Below are 19,869 nucleotides of genomic sequence, written 5' to 3' on the forward strand. Positions count from 1 at the left end.
GGGTTATTTAAAGCCCCTATGTGTAGAATTGTTATGTTATCACAGAATCTTTCAAATGCTTGTGGTTGGAGTGGCCAATGTTTCCAGAAGAAAATAACTGCAACAGTGTCTTTTTAAACACACATGCTACATATTGGCACTTAAATGTTAACTGAATCACCTTCAAATATTAAAGTTAGCCATGTATTGTGGTACTATGTGTATACTACCACTTTACTGCCCAGCACAAGGTCAACATACTGCAGTATTTAGAGGTTGAAGAGATGGATATTTCTCCCAGGATGGTGGAGACCAAAACAGAGCTAAAATAAAAGCAAATATTGCATTTTGGGACTCACAATGAATGCTAATGTTGTTCTGTGTATATTTAATGTGTAACTAAAGCAACATGTTCACCATAACCTAGATATGGTGATCATTTGTCAACATTTTGCCGACTAACAGATTAGTCAGTACAGACAAATAAGTGCCAACCTATTTGATGATCGATGAATCGTTGATGCCATTTTCATCCAGAAATGGTTTTCAGCCTCTCAAACATGGAGATTTTCTGCTTTTTTTAATGGTATCAAACATGATTATTTTTGGGTTATGGACTTACAAAACAAGACAACATCACATTTGGACTTTGGAATGGACATTTCTCCCTTGTTTCTGACATTTTGTAAAGAATAATCCATGAAAATAATTCATAGTTGCCGCCCTCAAATGAATGCGATTTTACAGATACAGTCTTGTAAAATGTGAACGTTATGTTGGATGCTCTGATAACTTTTGTAATTTGTAATACTTTCTGTATTAAATTTGCATTCTTCCTTCTTCATCCTTTAAACTTATCTGAGGTAAATTTGATTGCTGGCTGTATTTTAGAAAGACAAACATGTACGCATCACTCGGAAAAACTGTCAGCTATCAAGTCTAAATAACTCATGCATAGACCTCCAACAAAGTACAGGCATGTAAAGGAGTTTTTGGGAAAAGGCATTAGCACTGAATTTTTTTTTCCACGCGGGGCTCCATCACTGCGAAGGGGAGGGGGTCCTTCCCCCTCATACCTCTCCATCAGGTGTGCTAGAGGAGCCGGTTGAAGAGTTAGGGCAGGATGACTGCACAACTGATGGATATGTGTAGACACTTAACAAACTCTGAGAGCATGAGGGGAGGCAAAGATTTTTTTTTAACTCTGACCTAAATGCAAAATGCTGTGTGTGGTGGGGTGCTGCTCATCACTGCCATGTGGGTTTTTTGGCAGTACCATGTTACTTGAAAAAAAAAAACCTACACACAAACTCAAACGTGGCACCCACAAGATTCTTTCGCACAAGATCAGGAGAAACACAAGGGCTGAGGATTGTACCACAAGTTTTTATACTTTGTCAATACGATACCAGAGTTTCGGTAACAAAATACTAATTTAATTAAATCAAGTTTAAAATTAGCAACATTGTGAAACCAGGAACTATCTGATCAGAAAATAATAATAAGCCAAATCAAACTAAAGATTAAAAATCTGACCATACATTTGATGCCAACCTCTGCACTCCAATACTGCAGCTTCTATGCACCAGGCTCACAAACATAGAATTGCACAGATGCTGAAAGAACAAACACACTGTGTAGAAAGTCTCAGAAGCTAAACATTTAAATGTAAAGCTGTGTCTTGGTTTCCCTTTATCGTTTCATCAAAGCCTCCTTTAACGTCGTAGTAAAACTAATCCATTATTCTCTCTGAACGATCCAGCTAATACAATCTCAGGCCTTTGAATCATGTAGAGGAAGACACTCTACACAGGGCAGGTACCAACACATACGGGTGGACCTTTTCTTTAATATGGAGCAGCTCCTCCTCCCGTTTTTCTCCCGTGTGTCTATCTGCCGTGTCATCTGCGAGCTGGCCAATTACTTCTGAGCTGAGCTTGTCACTTCTTTCTCTCTCTGGATATGTGAGGGCTGTTAGAAGTGTAAAACTAGGAAGAGAGAGCAGGGAAGGAAAGAGAGCAGAGCAGCACTCATGAAACATACATGCGGCGAGAGAGGAAGTGACAGCTCCGACTTTCTCTCGCAGGCAGTGACTGGCCTAAACTAGCTCAGTATATTGATCTCCCCAAACTGTACTTTATTTACTTACCACAACATGCAGTCACTGTACATCCCACTGGGACATTATAGTGCTCCAAGGCTCTGAGTCGTAATCCAATCTCTTTCAAACTCAGCCACATTGGACTCACAGCGAGAGCATAACTTGTTTCAAATGGCTGCCTTGGCTGAACTGTGTGCAGGAGTTTTAGTTTCATTCTGGGTGGAGAGTCAAGCAACACATGTGATCCACCATATTGAAAATGTTTCAAAGTTATAGTTTTGAACGTTAAAGGAACAGTCTTGCCAGGATAGCTAATAGCTGCTCAGTTAAGCTAACTGGCTGCTGGTTATTAACCAATATTAATGATAATTAGTATTAATACAACTATTAATATTCATAAAATCATTAATAAGGGTTAATAGGGGAAGGAATTAATACTCATTCAAATAATTATTATATTTAATTTACATCCCTCTAGGGGCACCGCCTAAGGAAAGCAATAGCCAGTTAATGTAGTCTCATAAAATGTATTAGACCATGAATGAGGAAATCTGATCAATATTTACATTAATAACTATAAACAAAATGACCACCTCAATAGCTAGTAAAGGTTGAAGGATTTTGTAATTATTTGATAGCAGAGGCTGGCAGTACTCTCTCGTGAATATTCCAAAAAACATTTATTAATAAGATAATAAATGTCAAAACTCACAATATCTAATACTAAGCAATCAAAACAGGGAATATGTTCACAATTGTGAGAGAGTGTGTGTGTGGGTGCGGCGCTCCGATAAGTCTCTTTGTGCTCTAACACATGATCACATGTTCCTCGTGGGTGTAATTAATGCTCAATGTCTGGACATATCTGCAGAATATTGCCAGGATTGTATCAGGCGTGCAAACAATTATTCCCCGTGTTTTACAAGAAAGGACATAAGGTGTGATGTGGATGAGCTCTTGTGGCCAAGGGCAAAAGACAAGGTTGAACCTGAGGTGTGTGTCAGTGCATTTTTGGCTTTGAGATTACCTGTTGGGCTGAGCTGTGAACCAATGTCGTTAAAGAGAAGTCTCTGGTCGGTTTTTGAAAAAGTGAACTCAGTATAGAGAATCGTGAATTAGAAATTGTAAAATAAACTGTAGAAACTTTGATTATGGCTGCATTCCATTTACAGTTCAGTTCCAGGGCTCTGGTATTGAACATGTTCCCTCACTGACATCTTTTACTGGGACACTAAACAAGAGCGCTTTAACACGTCAAGTCAAAATGTCTGCTGTGAAGAGGATCTATAGGTTATAGGGCTGGGTATCTTTAAAAAAAATTACAATACCAGTACCCTTAAAGTGATACCGCTGCCATTGCTAACTTTTTGGTTTCTGCTTCATTCCATACCCATCATGAATGGAAGCATCCAGTTGGACTAGAGCCCAGTGCTCGACTTCCCCACTCCACAGCAGGCTCAATCACATTAACACATTCGCATTAAATCGTAGAACACTTTGCTCTGATCGGTGGCGAGCAAAACCTTACAAAATAGTCCTTTTTATAGATCTGGGTACAAAAAGGATCGAAAAGAAGGTATCGTTTGACTGGAGAAGTTTTTATACTACTTGGTACTTGGTAATGTACCAGGTTGCCCAAATAAAAGTACAGTATAGCTGTTAAGTGGTGACCTGCTCTTATAACTAGAGCAGTTAAGCTTTGCCAAAGGCAGAGTCCTTATAGATATTTCTATAGAAAGTTCTCTCCCTCATGCGTGATCTATCTGAGCCTGTGATGTTCCTGTCAGTGTTGCTGCATGATTTACACGCTGCTTGGAGTGTTCTCTTTCTGGCCCTTGATGTTTTTACAGACTGATATATTATTTTTTTCATCCTGTGAGGTCAAGATAAATAGTGACATTCAACATTCGCAGCTAGTCATGCACCGTGGCCATCTCTGCACTGGTGGAAAGCCCTCTGGGAATTTCTGCCTGTTTCTATAAGTAGGGCTGGATGATTGATGATCGATCTATGAATGTTATTGCTCTGGGATGATGGAAGAATGACAGCTCCAGGGTCGTTATTAAGGACTGCAGGGACGAATTATAAACCAGGTCTATACATCAATTAATATAGGTCTTTGATGAAATGGTCCCAGATGGAAAAATACGCAATTTCTGGAGTCTATATAATATACTCCTCCGAACGCTTTCACAATAATTGTATGTCGCCGTTGGCAACAGGAAGAAAAAATGTTATGCCTGGAACTAGATTTGTTCTTGGTCCCAATCCCAGTTTCATGTTCTCGGACTTCTATTTTTTTTTTTCTCTTATTTCTTCCCATCTCAGCTCACAATTATAAAATCCGTGTTCTGCCTCACAGCATCTTTAATTGAAGGCTGTGTCTGTATTCCTAGCATCAGAAGCCTCCGTGGTTCTTGCAGGTACAACTGATTGCAGCGGTAGTAAGGAAGAGTCACAGTTTAATCAAAGTAGACAACAAGTATAACACAGTTTGTGACTGCACCATCTCTCCATATCCCCACGGTGCATGGACCTATTGTCCTCCAAGGTAAACCCGGGAGGACACTTAATGCTTCCTGAAAAGAGGAAGTACTCTCCTGTCCTGGAACACCACCGTGGTGTCTTTATGGCTTCACTTTGGTTTCAGTGATGTTGTGAAAGCTGTGGATATGTGATTTTAGTAGGAAATTAAAAGCTAAACTAATATTGTAGTGAACACAAAACAGACGGAACTAAAATACTTGTTTTCCTCCTTTGCACTGACCAAATGAACTGTTCCAAAATGGGTTATCACTTAGAATTATTCCAAAACAGAGTTTACGTATTGAAGAGATAAGTAAAGTAAAAAGAAAATCTAATCTAATCAGCATTCTCTGCTCTTGTAAAAAATGTGATTTTTCCAACAACATAACCCCTTTGGGGAGTGTAAATATTTTTGCATTATTATTCTTGACATAAACCTGCAACTTCCCCAAACTACTGTCCAAACGGTCTGAACACAACTTCTTTGCTTTTTTATGTGAGCCCAGCAATTGCATGAATTCATCCTCGAAATGCTACTTATTTTATTTTGCAGCATTAGTTTTAATGACAATAAAATCATCAAATCCATTTGGGTCCTGTCTGGTTTAAGTAACACACAATAACATCATTGTGATGTAGGTTTTTACAATCGAAACAGAACTCAGGTAATGCTGTTCTCTCTCCCAAGAGTTTTCTTTGACAGCACTTTATTCCTAACTTCTGCTTCTTAAAAAAGCCTCAAAATGAACATGATTTCCCAGTGGATGCAGACGCAGTGCTCAGGAAGCAGCTATACACAACCAGGAAGACACACAATAATACTTGCTTTACAGCCTCATTTGTCAGCCCTTTTGCATTACAAGAGCGTCATTTGTATTCCGTATTACCATGCTGCCGCCAACCTTCACTCAGCTGACCCAGCCATGGTGGTGTGTGTGCTAGTTTACCTTCATGCACACACCTTCATACAGTCATAATTCTAAGGACTAGTTCCTTTGTGGTGTGATAAATTGGTTGCTCAAATTTTGGAGGTGACTGAATGGCTGGATTGAATGAAAAGGCTTTGTTCATGTGTAGCGGCCGAAGTGTGTGATCCTGTGAATGTTAATGTGTATGAACGTGATTTATACACGTGTCATATGGAGAGATGTTGTCCAGTATGGCAGCGGCTCCTCCTCATTTGTCAGAAAGTATTGATCTTCACAATACTGTCAGAGTTCCCTGGTCAGGAGATAGCTGACCACATTATGCGTGTAGCATGGATGCAGTGAGTACATTTGGATGCAGCATGTTCTCAGATACACAAAGGCGAGAGGTGCAGATGTGGCTCAGGAGGTAAAGTGTTGATTAGGGTTGGTATCGTTTGGGTTTTAACGATTCTGGTTCTTCTTATCGATTTTGGTTATTATCGGTTCTTGGTTTTGATTCTTTGAGAGGCTCAAAAGATATCACATGCTCATTTCACAGAAGAAGAAAAAAACATATTTATAAAAAACCTTTACACAAATGTATATTCAGATTCACAGTTCACTTGATGAGGAACCTGTAAATGAATTGCATACAGTTTAATGTTGTTGCTGTTATTAAATAATATCTTAAAATCAATATTTGTTCATTGTTTTTTTCATTCACAAGTTCTGATTGGTGCAATTGGAGATGTTACAATTCCACCCGGTCTCCACTACTGGATAAAAAAAATAGTAATAATTTAATTTAAAACAAATTCCAGACCTTGCTTCACAGCTGCTTTACTGACTTTGATCTGCTCTGTTCGTGTCTCTCTCACAGTCCCGGGGATGTGAGTACAGCGCGCCGCATGAAGACAGACAGGCAGGCTTGTTTGCGTCATAGAGGAAATGGCGGTCAATATAAACAACATACGAGTTGAAACGCTTAAGAACATTGGAGAAAAACATACGATTTGGTTGAGAATAATGTCTGGTGTTATAGCCTACGAGTAGTTATATGAGTTGCTGTGGAGCAAGAGACAGAGAGAGGAAGAGACTCTACTGCGCCAATCAGCTGTTGCGGAGCAGAGAAGAAAACCTGCGGACCATGGGGCACGGCCTCCTGTGCTCGCAACTCTTATTAATCTTCCAATAGTGCCGAGGCGAAACAAAAACAAACTGTATGGCTTTGCGGAGCAGCATCCAGTCCAGAGAGAGCGCCAATGTTTGTGTTTAGGAACCGATAGACGGAGCCAAATATCTCTTTTTTTTGGGTACTCAGAACCTGGCATTTTGGATTCTTATTTGGAACGGAGCTTCAGTTCCCAACCCTAGTGTTGGGAGATCGGTGATTTGGTCAGAATGTCAAAGTGTCCTTGGGTAAGAACCCCAAATTGCTCCCGATGGCATAGCCAACGATGTGTGAGTGTGCATGTGAATGTTGCTCCCGATGAAGTGGCACCTTGTATAGAAGCCTCTGTGTAAATGTGTGTGTAAATGGGTAAATGCTTATGTTGTAAAAGTGCTGCTAATGCTAACATACAGTAGATTCAGAGCATAGCATTAAGTATTATATAGTTCTACTGATTTACAAGTATGCAGTAACATGTGGCAGAATTCTAATCAACACTAGAGCTATCCTTACCGAGTTTCTTATTACAGATCCCTTCAAGTGTAACATCACATGCCGTTGGGAAGCTGTATAATTCTTCATTGATGTATGTGTCCGGGACTAATGGAGATTTGAGGCCACTGCTTTGGCCAATGGCTTTAGTTCTTTATCATGCTAGAACAGCACTCTCGTGTTCGAGATAAAGATGCACAATGATTAAGGACATCTTTTTAATTTGGCATTGAGATGGCTGAACAATTAATGGTCTTTAGATTAAAGGCAAGTTGCAGGAGACATAATTTGGATTAGAATTGACAGTGTAACCCTAACCCTAATTGCACAAACCCGAGTTGGGTACCGTTCACATTTTAATCCATACTGAAAAAAAGTGCCACTGGGTACCGGTACCTGGAATTTGGTATCCGTACCCAACAGTATCTTCTTTTCCGTACTTTACTCTCTGTAATAACAAAAATGTAAATTCAATTGTTGAAAAATAAGTCACAAAATGAAGAACATGTTATATTTCACACACCATAAAAAATAAAAGACCCTCCCTCCCTCCCCCTCCCAATACCGCCGCGTCAGTCACCATGTGTGACAAGTTGGCATGGCCAACTTTGCATTTCATTTTACAAATTTTACGCAGACTTTAAGATGTTGTTAGATGTGAATATTTTCGAATCTAAAAATAACTACAATTAATATACATAGAAGCTTAATTTCTCCGACTAATCAGAGCCTCAAACCTTCCCAAAATGAGTTCTTGTTTTTTTTGTTTATCTGGCAAATTACCTCCACAAGAATTTTGGTTAACATTACATTAACGTAAAAAGTTTTCCACTATACAAACAGTTGTAACAGCTTTACAAGCCAGAGAGCTATGACCGCATTTTTATTTTAAAAGGAAAACAAAGTTTTAACCTCTGTTGTAATGAACTGAAATGTCATTTGGCCATCAGTAATCAGTCTTCAGAGTTGGAAGAGAGGAGGTTCCAATTCATGAGAATGTATCTCATTATTCATTAGGCAAAACTTCCCAAATGGTAAAATTATCACGAGCCACCTAAAACATTTTTTCCCACCCTGTCAAATAAGAAGTAACCCAATTTGGCAAAGTGATTGGCCATTTGTGTGAGTGTGTGAATATTGGCCGGGATGAGAACCACTTTTACAGATAAGAGTCGTTGAGCAGGTGTTGGGGGGCTAATCTATTTTTAATGGAACATTCAGCAGGAAGTGGGGTGTCGAAAGGACCCCTCTTAACAATGCTAAATATAGCATCAAAGAGTGGTGAGCTCATGTATATTTAATGGATCAACAGAAAGAAGGTCTACCTTATGTGCATCACACTTCATTTGACTGTGTATTTTGGTCATGTTGATAGATGTGGGTTTAATTGACAGGTATGTGAAATATTAATTGCTTGGGAAACATCCAAAAACACTTTTGATGGGTTGGATGGCTGGATGCGACTTTAAGGGCTTCCAGCACTGTTCTCATCGTACAGAGTGAAACTTGAGGCTTTCATTTATTCATCCCAAAGCCCTTTTCTTCATCCTTATTTTCTTCAAAAAAAGAGCTAGACAGCAAAAGCAGACACGTACTGTATTATTAAAGAACAGCATCTCCGGTGAATGATTTAACTCAGGATCTCATGAAATAGAACTTTTCTGACAGAGTCAAGAGGAAGCATACATCAGATTCTGCATTGAGTTGTAGTACATTTATTTTAGTGAATGCTGTACCTTGTGACATAATATAATATAATACAACATAGTAAAGGGTAATAAATGTATTCAGAATATTAATTGTATCTATATATAATGTTAAAAGTAGACATTGTGTGTGTAACCAGGATGTTTAAAAAGGAGGTACCTCAGAAATAAGCGAATCCTGGATGAGCTCAAATGAGCGTAATGTGGAAAATCCCCAAAAGTCCCAGAACAATTGGTGTCAGCAAAAAGCCTGGGCAAAGGGGTGAGATCATCACACATGTCATACCTTTTATAGAAGTGCTGACAATAATGTTTTGCAAGAAAAGGGGGAAGGACACAGTTCTCCCCCATTTTCCACCAATGAGGGGGTATACACGAGATGTTATGATCCACTAAAGTTAACCACAATATGAGATGATTAAATCCCCGTTTATGTTATCTTCACCCCCATATTGACTGTAAGGAAAAATTGAGAGATATTGAACAATTTTAAGGAGGGGAGAGGGAGACACACCTGGCAGAGATCTGCACTCAATGTCTGTGAGTTTGAAAATGTGGCATCAGCAGTTAGGATACAAACAGGTTGTTATTTGAATAGTTTTAGTGTGGTGTCACATGCCTGATGGAGACCACTTCAGTGAGTTATGTACAGTATTTGCAGACAGACACAAGCAGAAACAAGCCTATACATGTAGACATGCATACACGAATGCAGGAGCTCACTCACGAGAAAAATGATAATGATAATGATGATGATAATAATGATGATAATCTATACATTTCTATATTATTGTTGACTGTACATGGTTACATCTAGTGCACATTATATGATTTTTCCAACAAAACCTGATACTGGAGAGAGACAAAGAAAGAAACACACGGATGTCAATTCTCCAGAAAAAAAGTATAGCAACATACTTTTCTTCCAGAAGGAGAGAACTTTAAAATGTAAATGACCAAATTGGCCGGGGGCAAAGACTGCTCAAAATCTAGGATGGCGCTTCTGCTGAGCTGAGTGTGTGTGTAAGTGTGTGAATGTGTCCCATATCATATAGATAGAAGAAGGGAAAAATAATAAAATAAAGAAATTGTAGTATAGAATTATTTATTTTTGGTGGAACATTCATTGTATATGGTTTGCATCATTCTGTTGACAGTGAAGTGAATCTTCTGGAACAACCAATCATTTTACCTCACATATTTATCATGACACAGATACTGGATTTTTTACATGTTTCATGATAAACATTCTTCGGTCCCTGCAAACTTGATTACGCAAGTATTTCTCTAATAATATGAAATATGTATGACTTAATATTCAAAGGTAAGGTTTTTAATCATGTATGATGAGATATCTGTCATGAGAAAACCTTTGCAGAAAATTTGCTCACAGTAAGAATCTGAACGAGATAATAGGTTTTCAGGAGATTTAAGTGAGATTTCGAGCCACATAGGAATGAGTCCCTGAACTTGTTAGTTTCCGTTAATTGTAGTCTGATGCTTTGCCTACCCAGACTGGGTAATGACTTTCAGCAGTCATTACTTCTGTATGAAACCCACTGCAGCAGGTCAAACTCACCTCCAGCTAAAACAGTCCATGAGCCGCAATTAGCCAGGCCAACAAATGTAGGTAGCACTGTGGAAGTGTGTATGTAAAAATAAGAGTTAAATTTGTTTGTTTTGGGCTCCCCTGTGCTCGTCCTCACTTTCACTCCCCTCGTCTATTTTTATTGTTCGGATCACTCTTCTGCAGCGGGACCTCCTCCTTGCGATATTGGCTCCTCTGTCATGTCCATCTGTGTGTCAAGCCAGAATGGTTACCAGTCATCCTGATTGGAAGAATCCACAGTGGGTGGGTGCAACTGACACAATCTCTCGCCATGTGATGGATGTGTTTAGAGGGTCTGCATGCCACAGACAGTAATGTAGTTTAATGACTCTGGATTTTTGGTGTGGGACAGGGGAGGAGAGGAGAGAAGGGAAATGCAGGACGGGCCTCCATTATAGAAGTGACGTGGTCAGGCTGTGAGCTTTGTTTTCCTCCCCCACCTCTCTTCTGCAGGTCAGCCAGTGACAAAATGCCCTCTTACAATGCATTCAGGGATGTACCTGCATCAGGGAGAGACTTGAAATACAACGCCTCTTGCTTCTTCATCCTATCATTCTTAACTACAGTTTCCCATCTTTCTTCCTGATACACTGATATCGTGGCTGGCAGACAGCACAGGCTGTGTATCATTAGAGGGAGGGGGAAGTGACTCAAAGGTCGCAGAGGAATTTTAGAAATTCTGAGGTCACGAGTATAAGTGCATGCTGAGACTCGAATACTGTGCGTAAGCCCGGAGGAGCATGCAGGACCTTTTCCGGGTGTGCAAATGAGAGGATTATGACCTGATGTTGGTTATATCATCAAATATAACAAGACTGCAGTATTTTAGTGACCTGAGCATCACAATACAGCTCAGAGTGAAACAATGACACCAATTACATGCTTCTCATGTAGATGCACCCGGAATAGCCATTAGACTAAATATGCAGGTACTTGGACCAGGGGAATTATAAAGATTTTTGCACTTGATATCAGAAATGTGAGAGTTAATGAACGACAAATCCATAGCACAGGGATGCTTCATTGGGTAATTACATCACATCATATTACATTACAGTTCATTTAGCTGACGCTTTTGTCCAAGCGACTTACAATAAGTGCAAACAATCATGAGGATACAACTCTGAACAGCAAGAATCTTGCAAGTGCATTAGCTTCAAATAGGTACAATCCTTTAAGTGCAGAACAATAGCTTCAAATAAGCCAACAAATTGAAGTGCTACATACAGAAAACATTTTTTATTGGGTAAGACAATTGACCCACGGTAAACCCCACTTATCTTAGTTATTGTTGTCCATGCTGTTAAGTATATCAAGCTTTCTAATTGAGTACTGCAAGTATGCAGCATCCACATTACAATGACTACATTGTGTCCGCAGAACAGGGGTGGGGAACCTCCGGCCTCCGGGCTGTGTACGGCCTTGCGAGACCGTTTGATCTGGCCCTCGAGGTAATTCATAAACACACGCAAAAAATAAAATCCACAAAAATAAATCCAAATCTAGTCAGCAATAAAATAAAACGGGCGACTGTTTTTCCTGGCCAAGTTCAGGGTCCATGAACACAACACGAGCTGAACGTGTCATCACGTGGTCACATCATGTCAAAAAACTTCAACGAGACGGTCATTGACATCAGCGAACGCAGCATAGCGAGTGTAAACAAGATAAAGGTGGATGTAGAATGGGCACTTTCCAGGAGAAATGGACGAACGATTATTTATTTGTGGAAGTAAAAGACCAGTGTGCCTAGTTTGTGCGGACGCGCTTGCGGTGATGAAAAAGTATCTTGAGCGTCATTACAGCCCGAGCTGAAAGGACGAGAGCGTTTGGATAAAGTTAACGCTCTTCGGTGGAGTTTGGCCCAACAAGCAGCTCTCTCCAGAGCGTGACATAAAAACATGGAAAGATAAAACACAAAGATACATGGATTTTGCACAGCAGGAAATAAAGGTGAAATGAATGGGCTGTGTCTTACATTTTTTAGCAGAGGTTATGAGTTCAATAATTAGTACGGCCCTCGAAGGATTTTGTAAAAAATGTAATGGCCCTTGATAGGAAAAATATTCCCCACCCCTGCCGCAGAGGGACATAAATAGAGAATAACAGGGGACCCAGGATTGACACAGAGGGACCCACAAAAGACAGACATATTTGAGGAGAGGGCATCTCCAACCACTTCAGAGGACCTGTTGGACAAGAAACAATCCAATCTAGAGCAACATAATCTCATTGTCCTCAATAGAAGCTGCACTTGAGAGACAGCTAAACCATGCAGCTTGTAAAGCACATTTTGATTGTTTTTGCAGGTTGACATTGCTGATAAGAGGTTGTTATTATCTATACACAATCCCCAGTCAATGCACTCAGTTGTTCACAGATGTTGAGGACCATGTGCTGTATGCCTTCACTGCAGCGGCCAGAAAATGTGTTTCACGGACAGCAGTCTCATATATCGAGGGAAAGGGGAGGCGAGAGGAGGCTGTCTGTATGTGGGTGTTTGTTCCAGAGCGTCTGTGTGTGGGTGAAGATTGCGAGAGCAACAGAAAATGAAAGCGTAGTCTTCCCTGCAGACTCGTAGTTGTGGCTATCAAGTTCTAAGAGGGTAGTCATACTGTGTGTAGGTGTGTGCCATTGTTTAGGGGACATCACTGTGACACTGGTGATGTTTTATCACTGCAATAATCAGAAAATGCACTCTCTTTTGCCGTGTTACCTCACCCCCACTCCATTTTCAACATCCATTCAAGCCCAAGTAAAGAATTGGACATTCCGTTTTGCATCTATCAGCATTCAGACATTGAGAGAATTGTCGGTTTCCTCCAAATCTGATTAACATTGAGTGGCAGTCATGCTTCCAGCCATGTGCTTCTCTCCCCCCTGCTTCTTTCACTCTGCCATTGATTAGAGCCACTGCATTATCCACACTGAAAAGGCTTTTTTGTTTTCCCTTTAAATGCCCACCGGATAGAAGCTTAAACATTAACGTTTCCTAAATTACTAAGTTTGTGTGTAAAGTCCTTCCTAAGTTTTCAGAAACGACTAGCTAGGTCATTAATGAAACCTCTGCCCAGTCAAAAGCAGTCAACTATGCAGACAGGACATCACTGTAGCATCAAAAGCTATAACATAATTAGCTAAAATAATACTGTTTTGGGGGCAAATAGAGATATGAAATGTAACTATTAATGCTTTGTAAATGTGACGTTTTTTTTACTTTTATTTATGTGAGAAACATGTCTTCCAGATTCACTTGTATTTGAGCAAAGTTAAGGAGATACTGCTACTGGTCGTTTGGTCCGACGCTATTAGCATATTGTGTTATTTTTGTGAGATATATTTTTAAAATCTTCCAAGTTATGGCATTTATAGCTTATCTTATCTTATTATTTAACTGCATTTATTTCAGGTGTCTGGTCAGATATGTCCACCATATTCCATATTCCATATTTCATCTAGCTATTAGTTTGTGTATTTAGTGATGCAACAATATCCACTTAGTTAAGATTTTAGTCATATGTAGCTAAGTTTGAATTTATGAAAAGCTGGCCAGGAAGTCAATGTAGCATCACAAGCTGTAGAATGTTTATATGCATACATTTGTATGTTTCAAAGATTGTTGTAGTTAAATTATTAGACCCAATAGCCTCATTTTTATTTTCATTTTCATTTTATTCAGACAAATTATAAACTATTTAAGTGAAGACAACATTTGAAGTGTTGTCATGTTTTTTTTATGAACAATTGATTTCCAAAACATTATTATTTATTCTCCTTTGTCGAGTTATATAAAGTCCTCATTTCATATGTCCTGGTAGATTTAGGGATGTACCAAGAGATGCAGGGCATGCTGTTCTTGTTGCAGAGTTCAAACATGTTGCCCACTGGAGCCTCTGTCTTAGTTTGACATGGGTGTGAATATATATCTCCCCAGCTGGCATGTTGCTGTATTTGATCTTTGCCTGCACTCTTTCAGTTCTCTCTCGTCCCTTCTAATTGGGATTTTTCTCACGTTTGAGCTTGGAGCTTTCAAAGAAAAAGGTAGTTTCACAGAAAGACAGGTGTGAAATCTCCCAAGCGTCAGTCAGTGATAAAATAATTCTGTTCTTACTCAAAAAGCAGACTTGATCAAAACACAGTGCCAACACCATAGTATCAATGCTTCTTAAATCAGGTCATACCACTGGGTTTGAATGAAGGAATACCTGTGTCAAGCTAATTTTGCATTTCTGGAAGTGTCATACGGTTCTGAAATCATCTGTGACCAACAGCTGTCTGTAAGATATAACAAGGTACATCATTGTTGTATGGGAGTGGAGTAAAGCTACTCTCATGAGTAAGCAGTGTGTGTCTATGTGTGTGCATCTTTTACTAAAATTGATATATTGACTTTTATATTATATATATATCTTGATAATGGAAACATTGTTATGCTAACCCCACTGTTTAATATCCTTACATACCTATAAATAACATGATAATCAATATGATTGATTGCATTTAAAAAAATTCTTAGCCACCTGCTCCAGAGACATAGGGGGCAGTATTTCACCTCTAAACTGGGGCCATACAATCTAAATTCATCAAAACATCAGTTATTAAATAACAACTATAGAATGTTAACCTGTTGACATTTTAGTTGTAGTAGTATTAGTTGTATCACTGCTTTCTTATAATCTTCATGGGGGGCTCAGATATCTGTGTGTTTACTGAGGCACTAACTGGGGGCTGTACGATCTGTGTGGCGTTACCTTTTGATAGTTTTGTATGTTGGTTTGGAGCACCGGGAGTTACAGCGGGCTGATGGAGCGCTGGGTCTAATCTGCAACAGAAAGTTTGACGATCCGGCGGGGAGTCAGCTGGATCAGTGCTAACTGCTAACAGAAGATCTGTCCGTCTCTCTCGCACTCGGAGCAGCCTCCCTGGCAGCGGTGGGGACGAGACGATACTGCGAGTACTTTTCTCATTTCGGCCACAAAACAACCAAAATGTGCAGGGATCATGGATGTGATGTGATGTTGACAAGCCCTGAACCTGGCGCTACAGTGGCTCACTATTCATCCAGACATTACGGGCCCGAACTGTCAGTTAGCATGCTAATCTCAGTAGATCTCTCTGACACACAACACTGTTACCTCTTCACATGATGTTTTAAGTTTAAATTCTGGCATATCTTACACATTGAACCTTTAACGTAAAGAGTGGAAACAAAGGGGAAACCTTTTTTTACTAATATACAATTACAGTGCTTGTGAATTTAACTAGTTTCAGATGTCCAACATATACTGTATATAACATCTGTGTATCATTATTCTAGATGTGATATGTAAGCCATTGAAAACAATGGAACGCTTCAGTTTCCAATATAATTCATATGAGCACACGTAGTAACACAGAATATTTTCAATCAATCGCTGTAATTAATCTCAGAGATTTTTCGAATCATGTCTCGAAAATGACACGCTACTTAACATCTTATTTGGTAGCTGGTGATGGAAAACGCCCCTTGTGTAATGTTGGGAAAACCCTGGACATGAATTCCCTTTCTCTCCACACCCTTTAAACCAACTGACACTAACTAATTGACTTGCAGCACAGCTTAATAAAACTAAAAGCAGGAAATGTCATCCAGCCAACTCATTACAAAGGCCTAATCCTTTATAGTTAATTAACGTTTTTTCTGTGCATCAGACAAGGGGAAATGTACAATGCTGTCGATTGTAGCAATCCTCTCACTTCCCTGTCCACCTGCTAGATTTGAATAGAATATTTAAAAGCTGAAGTTGGCCGAGGAAGATATGCACGGGTCAAACCCAGTGTTCACTTGTACTGAAATATTTACATGGTGGAGGAACATTAAAATTGATTCTAGTGTTAAGAAATTTATAGCACATTCCCCTCACAGCACTTTCCCCCTCATCAGAAATGCAGCTGCGGCATTTTACAAATAAATGAACACTGTGCGTGAGTGGGCGGGTGTGCCTGTGTGGGAGATTTTGCACTATTGAGCATATGCCTTTGAACGTTGTGTATTCATGTCTATATTTCTTACTGTTGAAAATCCCACAGATTTGACTCAAATAAATATGGGCCTTCTGCAGACAGATGTGGATGCTGCTTACTGGTGCTTGGACTGTGTACAGCTCTATCTCAGATATGAAGAGAAAAGGAAAGCCCATGTCTCTATTAGAGGACCACATTTTTATTGTGGTGTTACACAAACTGTTTAGCAGCCTTATTGGTACTGGTGAAAATGCCAACAACATCAGTACATTGTTAATACTCTTTGTCACATTTGTATTAAAGGGTGTACTGAACATGGCAGTCTCTAGGGGCCACATTGAACATCAGCTGCTTTTATGAATATTCAGGCAAAATGTGACATCAGCTAGTAAATAATGGAGCCCTCAAAAATTCCTATAAATAATGATATCAAATCAAACCTTTTTTGTAATCACTTCCAAGAATTTGATGTGAACACACTGGCTGATTTGATATTAATTATATTAATTCTGGAGCTTCTGGAAAAGCTTCGTCCCACAGACCCTTATCCTGTCCCCAACTCACTAACCGCAGTGTTATAAAATCACTTAATCTTAAACCTTAAAGATCTGTTTCTTAAAGATTACAAGACTTTAAGATCACATTTCTTAGGTTTCATTTCATAGAAATAAAAAAACATTTCAAAAACCTTTAATACCACAATTTTCATGACATAACATATCTCATAGAGTTAAGGAGTCAGAGAAGCTGTAGAAGAATAGAGAAGAATAGATGATAGTAGAGAGGCAAATGGGAAATGGGAACTTGGGCAGAGAGAAGGGGTATGACATGCAAGAAAAGGTCCCCAGCTAAAATCGAAACGGGGCATGTGCCTGAACCATAAGGCCACTGGAGAAGCCACATGATATTCATTTTAAAGCAGCACAAAAGGGAAAGATGAGGTTCAAATTTAAAGAAATGCAGATTTCCCTTTAGTGCTAATTTGAACCCATGTTGATGCTGCTTGATACAATTATGTTTTGTAATTCAGATATGGTGTAGCAGTTCAGTTCAATCACAGAATATGTTGTTTTAGGAATCCAGTATTCTAACAACGATATACTAAGTGGTGCAAAATAAAGTTGCTTGTTAAATCCTTCTGAGAAATGGACCATTTCAGTACCTAGAAATTATTATATCATTCAAATAGATCAATTGTCCAGACCATGCCATTTTTTATGTACACAGTGCTAATACATCAGTCCAAACATAATTCTTACTGAGTTCTCTCTCTTTTCTTTTAGGCCATGGAACCAAAGGGGTGTTCGAGCTGCTGGCAGGCTGGAGGAGAACAAGGGAAAACCTCCCCTTCAAGGAGCGTGTGGCGGATGCTTTTGCTGATGTAATGGTGTGCTACACCATGACCAGCTCCCTCTACATCATCACCTTTGGCATGGGAGCTAGCCCTTTTACTAACATTGAGTCAGTGAAAATTTTCTGCCAAAGCATGTGCGTTGCCATCCTGGTCAACTACTTCTATGTTTTCTCTTTCTATGGCTCCTGCCTGGTGTTTGCTGGACAGCTGGAGCAGAATCGCTACCACAGTGTTTTCTGTTGTAAAATCCCCTCAGTGGAGTACCTGGACCGCCAGCCGACATGGTTTAAAACCATGATGAGTGATGGCCATGACTTGTCCACACACCACGACAGCGTCCCCTACCAGAATCACTTCATCCAGCACTTCCTACGTGAGCACTACACAGAATGGATTACCAACACCTATGTCAAACCCTTTGTGGTCATTCTATATCTCATATACGCCTCTTTCTCATTCATGGGATGTTTACAAATCAGTGATGGATCAAATATCGTGAACCTGCTGGCTAGTAACTCTCCGAGTGTTTCGTATGCCCTGACCCAGCAGAAATACTTCAGTAACTACAGTCCTGTGATTGGGTTTTACATTTACGAGCCCATTGAGTACTGGAACTCCACGGTGCAGGAGCACCTGAAGACCTTGAGTCATGGCTTCAACAAGATCTCTTGGATAGACAACTTTTTCCACTACCTGCGGGTCGTGAACGTGAGTGCATCAACCAAGAACGACTTCATCACCATTCTCAAGGGCTCCTTTCTGCGCAGCCCAGAGTACCAGCACTTCTCTGAGGACATCATATTCACCAAGAACCGTGAGACTGATGAGTACGACATTATCGCCTCACGGATGTACTTGGTGGCTCGGACGACAGAAAAGAAGCGAGAAGAGGTGGTTGAGCTTCTGGAAAAGCTTCGTCCGTTGATGCTGATCAATAGCATCAAGTTCATTGCCTTCAATCCTACGTTTGTGTTCATGGACCGCTACAGCTCCTCTGTCATCTCGCCCATCCTGACCTCAGGCTTCAGCGTACTCACAATCCTCATCCTCACTTTCTTCCTGGTCATCAACCCCTTGGGGAACTTCTGGCTCATCCTCACAGTAACGTCCGTTGAGCTGGGCGTTTTGGGTTTGATGACCCTCTGGAACGTTGGCATGGACAGCATCTCAATCCTGTGCCTTATTTATACCCTTAACTTCGCCATGGATCACTGTGTACCACACCTGTACACTTTTGTGCTAGCCAGTGAGCACACTAGGACGCAGTGCATCAAGTCGGCACTGGAGGAGCACGGGGCGGCCATCCTGCAGAACACATCCTGCTTTGTGATCGGGATCATGCCCTTGGTGTTTGTGCCTTCCAATCTGACCTACACACTGTTCAAGTGCTCCCTCCTCACCGCGGGCTGCACCGTGCTGCACTGCTTCATCATCCTGCCCGTCTTCCTGACCTTCTTCCCACCGTCCAAAAAGAGACATAAGAAAAAGAAAAGGGCCAAGCGTAAAGAGCGGGAGAGGGAGCGGGAGCGGGAGAGGGACAGGGAAAGGGAGGAGATAGAGTGCATTGAAGTCAGGGAAAATCCTGATCATGTGACAAATGTCTGAGTAGTTTGTAATTTTAGCAATGAGTATCAGTGGTTATCCGTCAGTTATTGGTGGATTAGAGGTGTTCTCCAATGGTGAGGTGCCTCTTGAGGTGCAGGGTAGTTCGAGATATCCCCTAAGGAGTGGGAACTGGTCACTCCCAAACAATAGCAGCTAAGCTGGCCAGAGTAGAGCGCAGCCCCACTGGTCATTCAGTCCTTCAGTCTGGACAGTGTATCTCATTTGCACAAACTGCAACATGCTCATAGTTCTAGAGCACTTTCCCAACTATTTGGTATATATAAACAAGTTGGTTCCATGAACTTATGCTTGCTAAATTGGTAAGTAAATTGGAAACAAACAGTATGTTAGTCCATTTCATTATTAGAAATTCTATGTTCATCTCTAGCTGCCCTTATCTCAAAAGAAGTGAGTG

At 40.3% G+C, this 19,869-nt stretch overlaps 1 protein-coding gene across 1 annotated transcript in view; it reads left to right on the forward strand.

Annotated features, from left to right (window-relative positions):
• The window catches only part of ptchd4 (patched domain containing 4), a 38,205-nt gene extending 18,751 nt beyond the window's left edge, over positions 1-19,454 (forward strand). The window contains exon 3 of the mRNA XM_029425509.1: positions 17,779-19,454. Coding sequence (XP_029281369.1) covers positions 17,779-19,454 — 1,676 coding nt within the window. The remainder of the gene's footprint in view (positions 1-17,778) is intronic.
• The last annotated feature ends 415 nt before the right edge of the window (positions 19,455-19,869 follow it).

Source organism: Cottoperca gobio, chromosome 24 (assembly GCF_900634415.1).
Source record: "Cottoperca gobio chromosome 24, fCotGob3.1, whole genome shotgun sequence".
In the NCBI taxonomy this organism is placed as follows: Eukaryota; Metazoa; Chordata; class Actinopteri; order Perciformes; family Bovichtidae; genus Cottoperca; species Cottoperca gobio.